Source organism: Chionomys nivalis, chromosome 5 (assembly GCF_950005125.1).
Source record: "Chionomys nivalis chromosome 5, mChiNiv1.1, whole genome shotgun sequence".
NCBI classification, from domain to species: domain Eukaryota; kingdom Metazoa; phylum Chordata; class Mammalia; order Rodentia; family Cricetidae; genus Chionomys; species Chionomys nivalis.
Window position 1 is genome coordinate 28,181,732 of NC_080090.1, and position 12,289 is coordinate 28,194,020.

Genomic DNA, 12,289 nt, shown 5'->3' on the forward strand with positions numbered 1-12,289 from the left:
GACAGGCTCCAAAACCACAGAGAAACCCTGTCTCGAAAAAAAAAAAAAGAAAAGAAAAAAGAAACTATGGTCCAGCAGAAAGACTCATGGCTCACCCCACTGCCATCAAGTCTTTCTTTAAACACCATTTTCTTATCTCTAACTTGACCATAAAACCCCATGAGTCCTGTACCCCTCTCTGATTTCTTTCCATCTGTAGGAAATAACACCTTCTGAAAACCCACATACGCCACAATTCGTCACTTTCTGTTTCTCCTTCTCCCTCACTAGAATGAGAACTCTGTGAGAGCTGGGGCTTTCACCCACCCACATTAGGGTGGAACGTTCAACCAGTATCCAGTATCTATTGGGCATCCCCGTAAGGTATCCTGCTAAGCCCTGGAGATGGCAAACTAAAACACAGAGGGTATGTTATCTTGCTTTGGAGTTCAGTATGAAGAGGGAGTTAATCCCATTAAAACAGATGCACAAAGAGTTAAAATCTCAGCAAGAGTTTGTGGGCGTTTGTAGTGCAGAACAAGAACACTAACATGCTGTCTCTACAGAAATGATTTATTAAATAATAATGACAACAATAACCCCTCTCGACAGCTCTAAATACATTTTCTTCTCAATATAACATAATCCTCCGAGGTGGGAACTTTTATTGCCCCAATTCCATAGGTAAAAAAAACCGAGGAATGCAGAGGCTAACTCACCTAAACAATGAGTACTGGACCTAGGATTTGAACTCACACACCTATCTGCCAGGTTCACACTCTTGACTATTGAATAAAACAACCTCCAGGAAGACTCACATAGAAAATCTGCACATAGAAAATCACATCCTAAGCAAGTAGAAGCAAATGCAATCTGATGGAGGCAGAAGAGAACATGACATACTTGAAGCTTAGAGGGCAAACCGTAAGGAAGAGACAAGCATGAGGCAGAAGTACTGTCCACAAAGGGCTCCATCAGGAAGGTGGGCAACCCTATGGGGCAGGCTAAGAGTTTTGTCACCAAAAATTTAATGATAAGCCAAGGGTGATGCTGTGTCTGAGTTTCAAAGGAATGCCTATGGCTGCATTGTGCCCAGTCTCCTGGCTAACATGAAGTCTAAGAATCAGCTGGGACAAGAGGCAGTGTAGGGATGAGGGAAAGTACATATATTTGCATGCACTTGTATAAACTCCTCCCAATTTAGTTTCTCTAAATTCTGAATGCCTGATTTGGAGGCTAAACTGACCTTTTCTGACAAGGCTTCCTCCAGTGTGGCCAGAGCAGTGTCTGTGTTGCTGGAATCTGTCTGCAAGGACTTGACTCGGTCTTTCAGGTTGGTCAGTTGTTTGTCCTTATCCCTAAGTTGTTCTTGCAAGTTTTCAATCTAAAAATAAAGATAAACATATTTAGTACACATTTTATAAGTAATCAAAGCTAAGATTCTTGAAGCCATCTCTTTTTTATATTGATTTTTAAGATATGATATTATGGACATCAGTATTATGAGTTTACATTTGACTTAGAATCAAGAAAATGTTGAGATTTTAATCCACTTAAAGTCTATATAAAATCAATATAAAGCTCTATTTATAAGCAGAATATTGTTCTCCATACAAATGTAAGCCCCATAAACATTTAAATACTATTACTTCTCTATTTTTCTAGCCATTTAACCATACTTTTAAGGTTCAAGTCCACACAGTTTGCCACAGTGAACCAGAGAAACATTCCCACAGGATTAATTCATTCACTGAGCAGACACTGAGTGGGTGCCCATTCTTTACTAGGAAGCTGATCATTGTATGGCAGAGCCCATACAGTCATTCACTCACTCCTTTATTCAGCAAGAAACTTTGTGATTTACCAAATGTTGTCAAGTGGCTGTTTCAAAGTGACCACATGAGAAGCCAAGTAGGTTATCAGCAGCAGACCGTTAATGGGAAGGACTTGTGATATAAGTCCTACACAACAAGTGCTAAACACTCCACTTGGCAACTAAGTCATATGCTGGCAACCAACCAGCCACTTTATCCAGTATCTGCATCCCGAAATAAACACAGAAAACAGCCGATTATAAGGTCTGCCTGGCAGCAGCAGCAAGGGCCTTCCCTAGGCATTACGTCCATTATCATTCATGTTTTTATTCTCTGCTTTCAAATCATGTATTTCTTATCTAAGGTTTTTTTTTTAAGACCACTATGCAAACAATTTATTCGTATTAAGGGTTTTAAAATGACAAGGAAAAAAAGCAGTACAACTCTAAGATAAGTCCATTCAAAATATTTGCATTCTGCACCCAGCTTTCTCAGGGACTCATTCCAAACACATACTTCCCATTGTGCTACTCAAGGAACTTCTGAGGTTGCTTGATTCTTTTCACATGAATCTGGAATGCCCACGTAAATAATGGCAGCAGTCATGGAAATGGAGAGGAGACAATGATGGGGACAAAGGAGGGACCACTACAGCATCATCCAAATGGCTCTAAAGAAGACAGGTACGGTAACCTGCACTATAATCCTGAGAGTTACAAGGCAGGAGCAGAAGGCGATCAGAAGTTAAGGGTACCCTGGGGCACAGAGTGAGTTCCACACCAGCCTGTGCTATATAGAGCGAACATTGCTCCAAAACAAAGCAAAATGTAGCTCTAAAAAGAAAGGCAATGAAGCTGGAGAGATGGCTCAGCAATTAAGAGCATTGGCTACTCTTCTAAAAAGCACCGGGTTCAACTCCCAACACTCCCACGGCAGCTCACAACTATCTGTAACTCCAGTTCCAGGGGATCTCACATCCTCTCACACGCAGACAGACAGGCAGGCAAAACACCAAGGCACATTTAAAAAATTAATATTAATTTTTATTAATATTAATATTAATAAAGCTGGGTGGTGGTTGCTTACGCTTATAATCCCAGTACTTGGGAAACAGAAGTAGGCACATCTCTGAGTTCAAGGCCAGCCTGGTCTACAGAGCTAGTTCCGGGATATCCAGGGTTACACAGAGAAGTTCTGTCTTAAAAAAACAATGGGAGGGGCAATGATTCATCTATACCTGAGTTGGGAGGACCTGAACTGGGATAGGGGACTTTTCCAATGTCACAATACATCTGTGCTAATAAAGCTAAAAATACTTTGGACAAGATTGACTGGCAGATTTAGAATAGGGAAAGCATTTATACCCAAGAACATACTACATTAAGGAATGTGGTATAAACAACTCAAGAATGAGTCTTGGACTAGGGAGACAGTTTAGTGGCTGAAAGTGATTGTGGCCCAAGTGTGAAAATCTGAAGTCAGATTCTCAGAAGCCATAGAAAACCTGAGTTGGTGGCACACGTCTGTCACCCCAATACACCTACAGCACGATAGCAGCAGAGATACGAGAATTCCTAGAAACCTGTGGGGGCATCCATAGTGTCAACAGACTCATTCTCAAACAAGGTGGAGGCCAAGGAAAGATTCTTAAAGCCGTCGTTTGAGCTCCACATGGAAGTCATTGCATGCTACACATACAGATACAACACACACACACAAATACAACACACACAGAGATACAACATACACACATGCAGATACAACACACACACAAATGCAACACACACACAGAGATACAACATACACACATGCAGATACAACATACACACACATGCAGATACAATAACATACATGCAGATACAACAACACACACAGATACAACATACACACACATACAGATACAACACACACACAAATACAACACACACACAGAGATACAACACACACACATGCAGATACAACACACACACATGCAGATACAACATACACACACATGCAGATACAACAACACACACAGATACAACATACACACATACAGATACAACACACACAGAGATACAACATACACACATGCAGATACAACACACACACACAAATACAACACATACAGAGAGATACAACATACACACATGCAGATACAATACACACACATGCAGATACAACATACACACATATGCAGATACAACAACATACATGCAAGATACAATAACACACACAGATACAACATACACACACATACAGATACAACACACACACACAAAATTGTTGTTAAAAGAAGTTAAGAGGCTACAAAACACAAAACAGTGTGAAGAACAGAGTTTCTGACATAACTTTAGTAATAAACACAAGTACCTGGAAGGAAAAATCATGGAAAGGAAGCAGTCTAAAAGGCAGGTGGTGGAGCAGTCTAAAAGGCAGGTGGTGGAGCAGTCTAAAAGGCAGGTGGTGGAGCAGAACTCCCAGTTTTCAGTGCTGGAAGTTTCAATAATTGCCTGCTTAAAAATTCAAGCCAAGTAGGATTTATTGTTTTCAAAGTATGATCATAGGTGGCGCTGGCAGGGATGGTATAGCAGTTAAGAGTACGGGCTGCTCTTGCAGAGGATTCCAGTTCAGTTCGAGCACTCAGGTCAAAACTGCCTATAAGTACAGCTCCAGGGATCAGATACCCACCTTTGGCCTCTGTGGGCATTTGAACACACATGGCATATGGCATATCCTCACAGAGACAGACACATAAACACATACACACTTACTTATAGAGTAAGACACAGGTCTGTGCACCCAGGCCTGAGAAAGACTGCACCTGCTACTGAAGAAAGCTGTTTGTGGTCAGAGCCATCTGCAACAGTAACCATGCTGTGTATCTGAAGCAAGAGCTGTACTTTCAAAGCAGATCCCTGGAGAGCAAAGTCTCTGGCGGGCTGCGTTCAGACCTCAGGGATCACAGGGAACCCTAATCCTGATAGATTTAAGCTAACTTCTGAAATTCTACACTCCAAGAGTGTCTGTCAGAGTCCTTGACTCTCAGTCAGTTAAGAAAGATTCAAATCTATATGACTATGATATCACTCCTGAGGGCCCTTCGATGGGTCCCACTCAAGGTGATGCATGAGGCCCTTCAAGAGCACTGTAAGTCTAAACTAACACATGTGGTCCATACCACCCAATGATATCACCCATCCTGACTCGATAAATACTTTTCTCCTTTTATTTTGTGACTCTGAAAAGTTACACAAACATACTCTTAGTGTATATAACTTTTAGACTGGCTTTTTGCACTGAGCACAACTGCCTAGAGATTCATCCGAATTGCCAATCGTTATCATTGATTTCCGAGTAGCGCTCCACTGTATCACTATGCCAGCGTCTCTCAGCATGGATCTGTTCAAGGGCATACAGGTTGTTTCCTGTTTTGGCTATTACAAGTATTTTACTATGATTATTCACATACAGATTTGTGGTTTTTATCTTTGAACAGAAGTTTTACTATGCTGGTATAAATGCAAAGAGGATGCGATTTCTGGGTCACATGGAAGTTGTTTTTATTACAGAAAATACTACCGAAGTACTCTCTAGAGGTTCCACATGTCACATTTTTACTTCCTCATCAATGTAAGAATAGTCTGGTTTAGCTACATTGTCACCAATGTTGTTGTCACTAGTTGTGATTTTAGTGACTCTGGCAGGTGTACTGTTACTCTGATTTCCATACTGGCTGTGATCTTAATGTGCTTCCACACATGCCTTCCTCAATGAAATGCCACTTCATACCCTCACGCCACACATAAACATTTACTCCAGGTAGGCTATAGCCTGAAATGCAAACCTGTGGCTAGAGCTGCCGGAAGACCGCAGGGAAAGGGCCCAGGTCACTGATCTGGCCAATTTCTGCCGCTTATTTGTTTTTATTTTCTGGCAAAACCACAAAAGTGCCCATAGAAAAAGTAAAAATAGAAATGAGAGTGCATCAAGTCAAAGACCTGTCCTGCAGATGACACCCTGAGAAATACAAGGGAGGCTGTCATTCCCTTTACCTCAACAACCAACTGTGATTTAGGAAACTCACTAGGAGACTGATGGTTCACAGTATGTAGACAGTGGCTCTAACTTAGACCTTCAATGGCTCCCAAGAGGACAATATGTCCAATGTTTTTTCCCACCAAGTGGTAGTGATGCACCTCTTTAATCCCAGCACTCCACTGCAGAAGCAGGCAGATCTCTGTGAGTTCAAGGCCAGCCTGGTCTACAGAGTGAATTCCAGGACAGCTTAAGGCTACACAGAGAAATCTTTTCTCGACAAACCAAAACAAAAATAAAAGTTGTGCCTCAAGGCTGAGGGAAGGTGGTACTGTAGGAGGGAAGCCTTAGGAGGTTTTAAGTCACTGGAACATGTCCTTTGTCCTAGTTAGGGTGGTGGTGCTACTGTGATAAAATATTATGGTCAAAAACACGTTGCGGAGGAAGCAATTGATTGGGTTCCCACACTGTACATCAGTGGAGGAAGTCAGCTCAGGAACTCAAACAGGACCAGAACCTGGATGCAGGAGCTGATGCAGAGGCCATGGAAGGGTTCTGCTTACTGGCTTGCTCAGCCTACTTTCTTATAAGGACTCAGGACCACCAGACCAAGCATGGTACCACCCACAATTGTCTAGGCCCTCCCCTATCAACCCCTAATTAAGAAAAATGCCTTACAGCAAAATCTTATGGAGGTATCTCCTCAATTGAGGTTCCTGCCTTCCTTACAGATAAATCTAGCCTGTGTCAAGTTGACAAAAACTTAGCCAGCACACCCTTTAAAGGAATTCTGTGACCTGGTACTCCTTTCTTTCTCTTCTCTACCACAAGGGGGACAGCTTTCTTCAGCCACATGCTTCTCAGGAAGTGCACCAAAGCCTAGGGAAATGTGGCTGATCGTCACAGGCTGACATGCACAACTACTAAATTAAGTCCATCTTTGCTCTGTATATGCTGATCTGTCTTTAACCATCACAACAGAGCATTCTATATTCTCCCAGCTTACCTGTCAGAAATTCTAATCTTTTTTTTTTCTGTTAGCATTTCCTTCTCCACGGAGAACTTCCTTCACCAAGTCTTAAAGATTTGATACTATTAATTAGTTCTATTAACAAGTAACTCATTATTGTCCCTTACGTCAGAATGCTTTCTTCTCCCTCATTCCTGATGAACATTTCACAAGACAGAGAAACTGTACTTGACATTTTTAGGATTCTCATTTAAAAAGTACAAGGCTAATTTCTCTGGCCTAAGGGTTCAGACTCCACCGGTGGTCTCCTGACACACAGAGTCTTATGGCTGTGACTGCTTGAAGATTTCACTTTAATTTTCAGAGGCTTAATTAATAAAGCCTGGGTGTGTATTTCCTTGAGTTTGATGATGTAAGGCTTGATCATCTTTGCACCAGTGACTGTTGGCAGAGACTGCTTGTTCGTTTCCTGGATGCCCAGACTCCCGAAATAATCACACAGAAATCTGTATTAGTTGCAATACTGTTTGGCTAATAGTTTAAGAGTATTTCTGGCTAACTCTTATATCTTAAATTAACCCACTTCTATTAATCTGTGTATCCCTACATGGCTGCAGCTTACTGGCAAGTTTCCAGTGGGCTCCAGCAGAGGTGTCTGTCTCCTATGGCAGCTACATGACTTCGCCTACTTTCTCTATGCATCGCTTTCAGCCTGGCTTCACTCTGTTAAGCCACTGGCCAAAAGCAGAATCTTTATTAACCAATGGCAATAAAACATATTCACAACATACATCACTGCTGTGAGACAATGGTCTTGTACCCTGTCACTTGTATTGTTTTAATAAAATGCTAGTTGGCCAGCAGTCAGATAGGAAGTAGAGGCGGGGCAACAAGAACAGGAGAATTCTGGGAAGAGGAAAGACTCAGACTGCATTCATCACCCAGACATAGAGGAAATAAGATGACAATGCCTGGCTGATAAATGGTACCAAGCCACATGGTAACACAGACAAGAATTATGAGTTAATGTAAGTTATAAGAGTTAATAAGAAGCCTGAGCTAATAGGCCAACCAGTTTATAAGTAATGTAGACCTCTGTGAGTTTCTTTGGACTGAACAACTGTGGGACCAGGCCGGACAGAAACCTCTGTCAACACACCACCTCCCATATCAAGTAGGTTTACGTCTTTTGACAAAGCCAGGAAGCATTTCATCTTTTACTAAGTCCTCAAGTTACCTCTTCAAGTACTTTTAGCTCCATATTCTTTCTCCTCTCTTGAATTCTATATGAATATTAGATTTTTCTTCTGTAATGGTATCTTATGACACTGTATGATTCCCTACTGCATCCAGGACATTTCTAGGCATGGAGTGTAACATTTGATGTGCTTTAATTTTTTTTGGGGGGTGTCTTTCCATCGTCTCAGGCACTGTGCCCCTTGTTTGGTGCTGACAAAGCAGACATGTTCCCTCGGACTTCCCTGAGTCACTTGTGATGGATGCCCTGTCAGGGCTCTTCTGACAAAGCTGTCACCGGCGTCCTGAGCTCACCACTTAGAGCAGGCAAGATATGACTGACAGGCTGGCCTGCTGCTTTTTGCTGGTGACATTTTGTGGGTTGACTAGATAGCTACTAAAAATCCCGAGTCTCCTTCCCTTCCTCCTTCTCTCCATCGCTCCCTGTCTTCCCTCCATCCTTTCCTGTTGCAGGGTCCTGAGACAGTCACAGGGACAGGATGAAAGCCCAAGGCATTCTGCAAGATTTGCTTAGCATGTCCCCCACAGGGTTCCTTCCTGCCAGCCTTCAGAGTTTTTTATGACTACTCTTACTGTTCAGCTAAGTGGACTTAGTGAATTTATGCTATCTTATCCAGATCTGAAAACCACGAGAAGCCTTTTGTTAAAATGGATTATTTCATTTACTCTCAAAAATCTCACCATTGAAATCAATCTAAAAAGTTGGTGGAGTGAAAATTCATGCTCACGCCACGAGATGTCTAACTCCTGCTTCAGCTATACCTTAACTCTTCAGATCCCTTGCAGAGCGGAGGCTCCCAGCTCTCTTCCTGCACCAACACATTGCCACCAGATAGCAGAAGGAAGGGAGTCAGGGTCTAGCGGAAAAGTAGGGAAAGAACAGGTTTGCAGAAGGTGACCTTCTCTCTGTGAATCACTCGCAAATGGAAGAAAACTCCATGGAAAGTCCATTCAAAGAAGCTCACTATAATGAAAAGTACGGGGCTGGCTATGATGCCAAACAGAATAAAGATTTGCATCATCTCACTAATATTTGCATATTTTCAATCATGGAAACACAGTAGGCCTACAGTAACTCTTCCTTGACTGAAGACAAAAAAAAAAAAAATGACCTTTTAAATACTGGGTAAAGCTTGCTCAAATGACTTCCTCGCAGACAATCTTTTTGAGAACAACCACATCGTGACACCCTGTGGAATACTTGAGATACTGCACAATTCCAGCTCACCAAAGCCAGAGGCTTTGCAGATGTGGAGGCACCGCAAAGGGAGCCGTTCCCCAAGGCACATCACCCAAAGCTAAAGGACCCCAGTGCTGCTGCCATCCGCAGCCTGACCCCATGGTAAGGTACCTGAAAATAAAAAGGGACAACTGCTTCCCACGCTTGGCACTTCTCTGGATTCCAGAGCATTCGTGATTTCCTTTTTCTTAAAACTAATTTTAAAATGTGACCCAAACCCTTAACCAAGACAGTATGTTCTCAAGTAGTATGGAATTTTGTGTAATTTTTTTCTTTAGACATAAATGAATAAGCAGTAAATTTAAAACATCCCCAAATTGTTTAAAACAGAACATTCTTCAAAACTCCAATGACAAAATGGCAGAGTCCAAGGCAGCCTCCAGTGATACTCAATGGTGGAAGGAGTCAAAGCTCACAAGGCGGACAAGTTCGTGGGAGCTCTGGCCATGGCTAGCAACAATGCAGAGAGGACACAGGAGGCCTGGTGAAGGGAGACACCTAATGTCACAGAAATTCATGTTTACTGAATAGACTGATGGAAAAAATTACTTTTGTTAGTTTTCCACATAAAAGTCGTATAACTCATTAAATTTAAGGTACAAAGTATTATTTCTTTCATATTTTGTCCCCCCAAATAAAAGGTAAAGTTCATGCAGGGAATCACTGCATACAGCAAAAGTACACTTACATACACATTTAACAGGACACGATTAAACATTTTTATGATGCTAATTTGACCTGGAAATCAGTGGCTTATATGTGTCATACAATTTGGGAGCAAATTTCAATCATGCAGAGCTTTTATTGTTATAGTCTTCTTTGTTTATTCTAATAGTATCTGACATCAGCAAGTGTTCTGTTTATTAGCATATGCAAAACACTCTGAGAAAAAAGAATTAAAAAGGAAATAACGAATACGCAGAAAAATATATTAAAAATAAACCTTTAAAATCGCATACAATTCACAGGTGACTCTGACACCCCAAATGTGTCCATTCCCTTCAGATTTTCTCAGGTGGGCTCCCTTTTAGCCTTGCACAATTGTGTCTACTGCAACTCTATTTGAAATTTGAAATCTAGTTGACAAGATACTGCCTGTCTTCCATGCTTACTTTATCGCTACTTGATCCCTACACTAAAATTCATTTGCAACAAACTTTACAACTTGAGACTGCTAATCTTTGACTGCTTTAGTAACTAAAAAAAATTGACATTAAAGTCACTTCAAAAAAATCATTAAACTCTGCATAAAAAGGTCTTTTCTTGTCCCCACACTGTCAATAAACGACATGATAATCTTGTCACTTTTTTGGCCACTGTCTCAGGAATGCTTCTTAAGTACTCAAAGGATTAAATCAAATCTCACCTGCAGACAGGCTTTGCATTTCAGCAGAAAACCTAGTTCTCAAAGGAAAATTACTTTCATTATCTTAAGTTAAAACCAAATATTCTGTCCTGGGGAATTTGCAGGGAAATAGCAGCATCAAAGAAAACAGCTCCTTCAAGAGAGCTCGCTCCCTAAGACCTTGTCTGAAAGAATTATTTAAGGGAGAATTCCTTTTAGGAAATATTTTCTCAAGGTCATACTAAGACAGCTATAAAACTGTGTCATTTAAATTACTTCAAGCCATGCCTTTTCACAATTTGATTTTACTTTTAGAGGCTGAAGACTTTGGGTCTTCTTTGAGAATTATTTTATTCATGGTTACTGTTTTTAATTTTGACTGTCTACAGGCTTTTGCTTTTTAAAAAGACTATATAATTTTGAGAGCCAAACATGTAAAATACATGTGAGGGAGAAAAACATAAGATGTTTCTCTTTGAAGCTTAAGAACAATGGAAGAGATTAATGTGAAATTAAAAGTGTTTACGAAACTGGGTGACAATAACCACTCTAGCACTTACGAAACTGTTCATCAACTTAAAGCACACTGTGCACTCTATGAAACACTCACCTGGCAGGAACTGCCTTCCTGGGACAAGAAACCACATCAACATCCCCCTCACATACCCAGCCAACCATACTGTTGTAAGACTCACTGGAGACAGGCAGGTTTAGAACAAGTCAAATTTTGGATTTTTAAATCTAGTTCCTAAATAAACAAAATCCTGACTCTCTCTCCCCAAATCTAATACAAATCCAATACTTCCCCAGAGGAAGGACAGGAACCAGGCCGAAAAAAGGGACATTCTTCAAGGAGCCGACTTCATTATTTGCAGACAATTTATTTTGCTGTTGGTTAGTATTCTTCATGCTAACTGTTCTGTCCCCTACAGCAAATGTTCCACCTTAAAAACACAGTAACAGATGCTAGAGATAGAAACCACCAAAGCAATAGTACTGGTGACTGTAGAAGGTATTTTGTGGTAGATGGGGGGAAAAAATCAAAAAACAGTACAATGTGACTAAAACTTGGTGTGCACGAATTTCACTACTGACACAACCTGCGAAGTAACTTGGCCCTAGACTGCAGTTTGTTTTCAAATTGCAATCTTTGTGAAGGAGATTAAAGTGCATTCTATACCACACCATCTACACATGAAGGCGCTCTTCTTAATTGACATGCAAGAATTGAAATACTTGCAAGCCAACTTTTTATTTTCACCTTAGAAAAAAAGTATAAGTGAGCAGTAACATGTCTATACTTAGATATTTGAGCATAACCCATATTTAACTTCCTATTATTTTCTTATGATCTATACATTTGATTTTTTACTACTTGGTACGGCTGGGCCCAGCCTTGAACCCCAAGGAGCCCAGTTCTGAAGAAGTATGCTTCCCAGGCACCCAGCAGCCCTTCACTTTAATTGGATTTCTTTCTTCCATATGTATTACCTTACCTGCAGTTCTGACTCAAACAATGGCCTGTGCTCTCTGTGAGTTTCACACCTGCTACTCAGTAACTCTGGCCGTCTTTAATATTCCTCCTAACTATGTAACAAATGAATGGCAAAGAATTACTACAAATGATCTTTTTGCATGAGGCTAAGGTTAAATCCCTTCTCAAGAGT

At 40.9% G+C, this 12,289-nt stretch overlaps 1 protein-coding gene across 9 annotated transcripts in view; it reads right to left on the reverse strand.

Annotated features, from left to right (window-relative positions):
* The window catches only part of Erc2 (ELKS/RAB6-interacting/CAST family member 2), an 893,871-nt gene that overhangs the window by 482,818 nt on the left and 398,764 nt on the right, over positions 1 to 12,289 (reverse strand). For all 9 annotated transcript variants that reach the window (XR_009057130.1, XR_009057128.1, XR_009057129.1 and 6 more), the window contains one exon: positions 1,226 to 1,363. Coding sequence is in view for 6 of the 9 variants with exons in the window: in XM_057769470.1 (XP_057625453.1) it covers positions 1,226 to 1,363 (138 nt within the window). In the remaining 3 variants the exon portion in view is untranslated. The remainder of the gene's footprint in view (positions 1 to 1,225; positions 1,364 to 12,289) is intronic.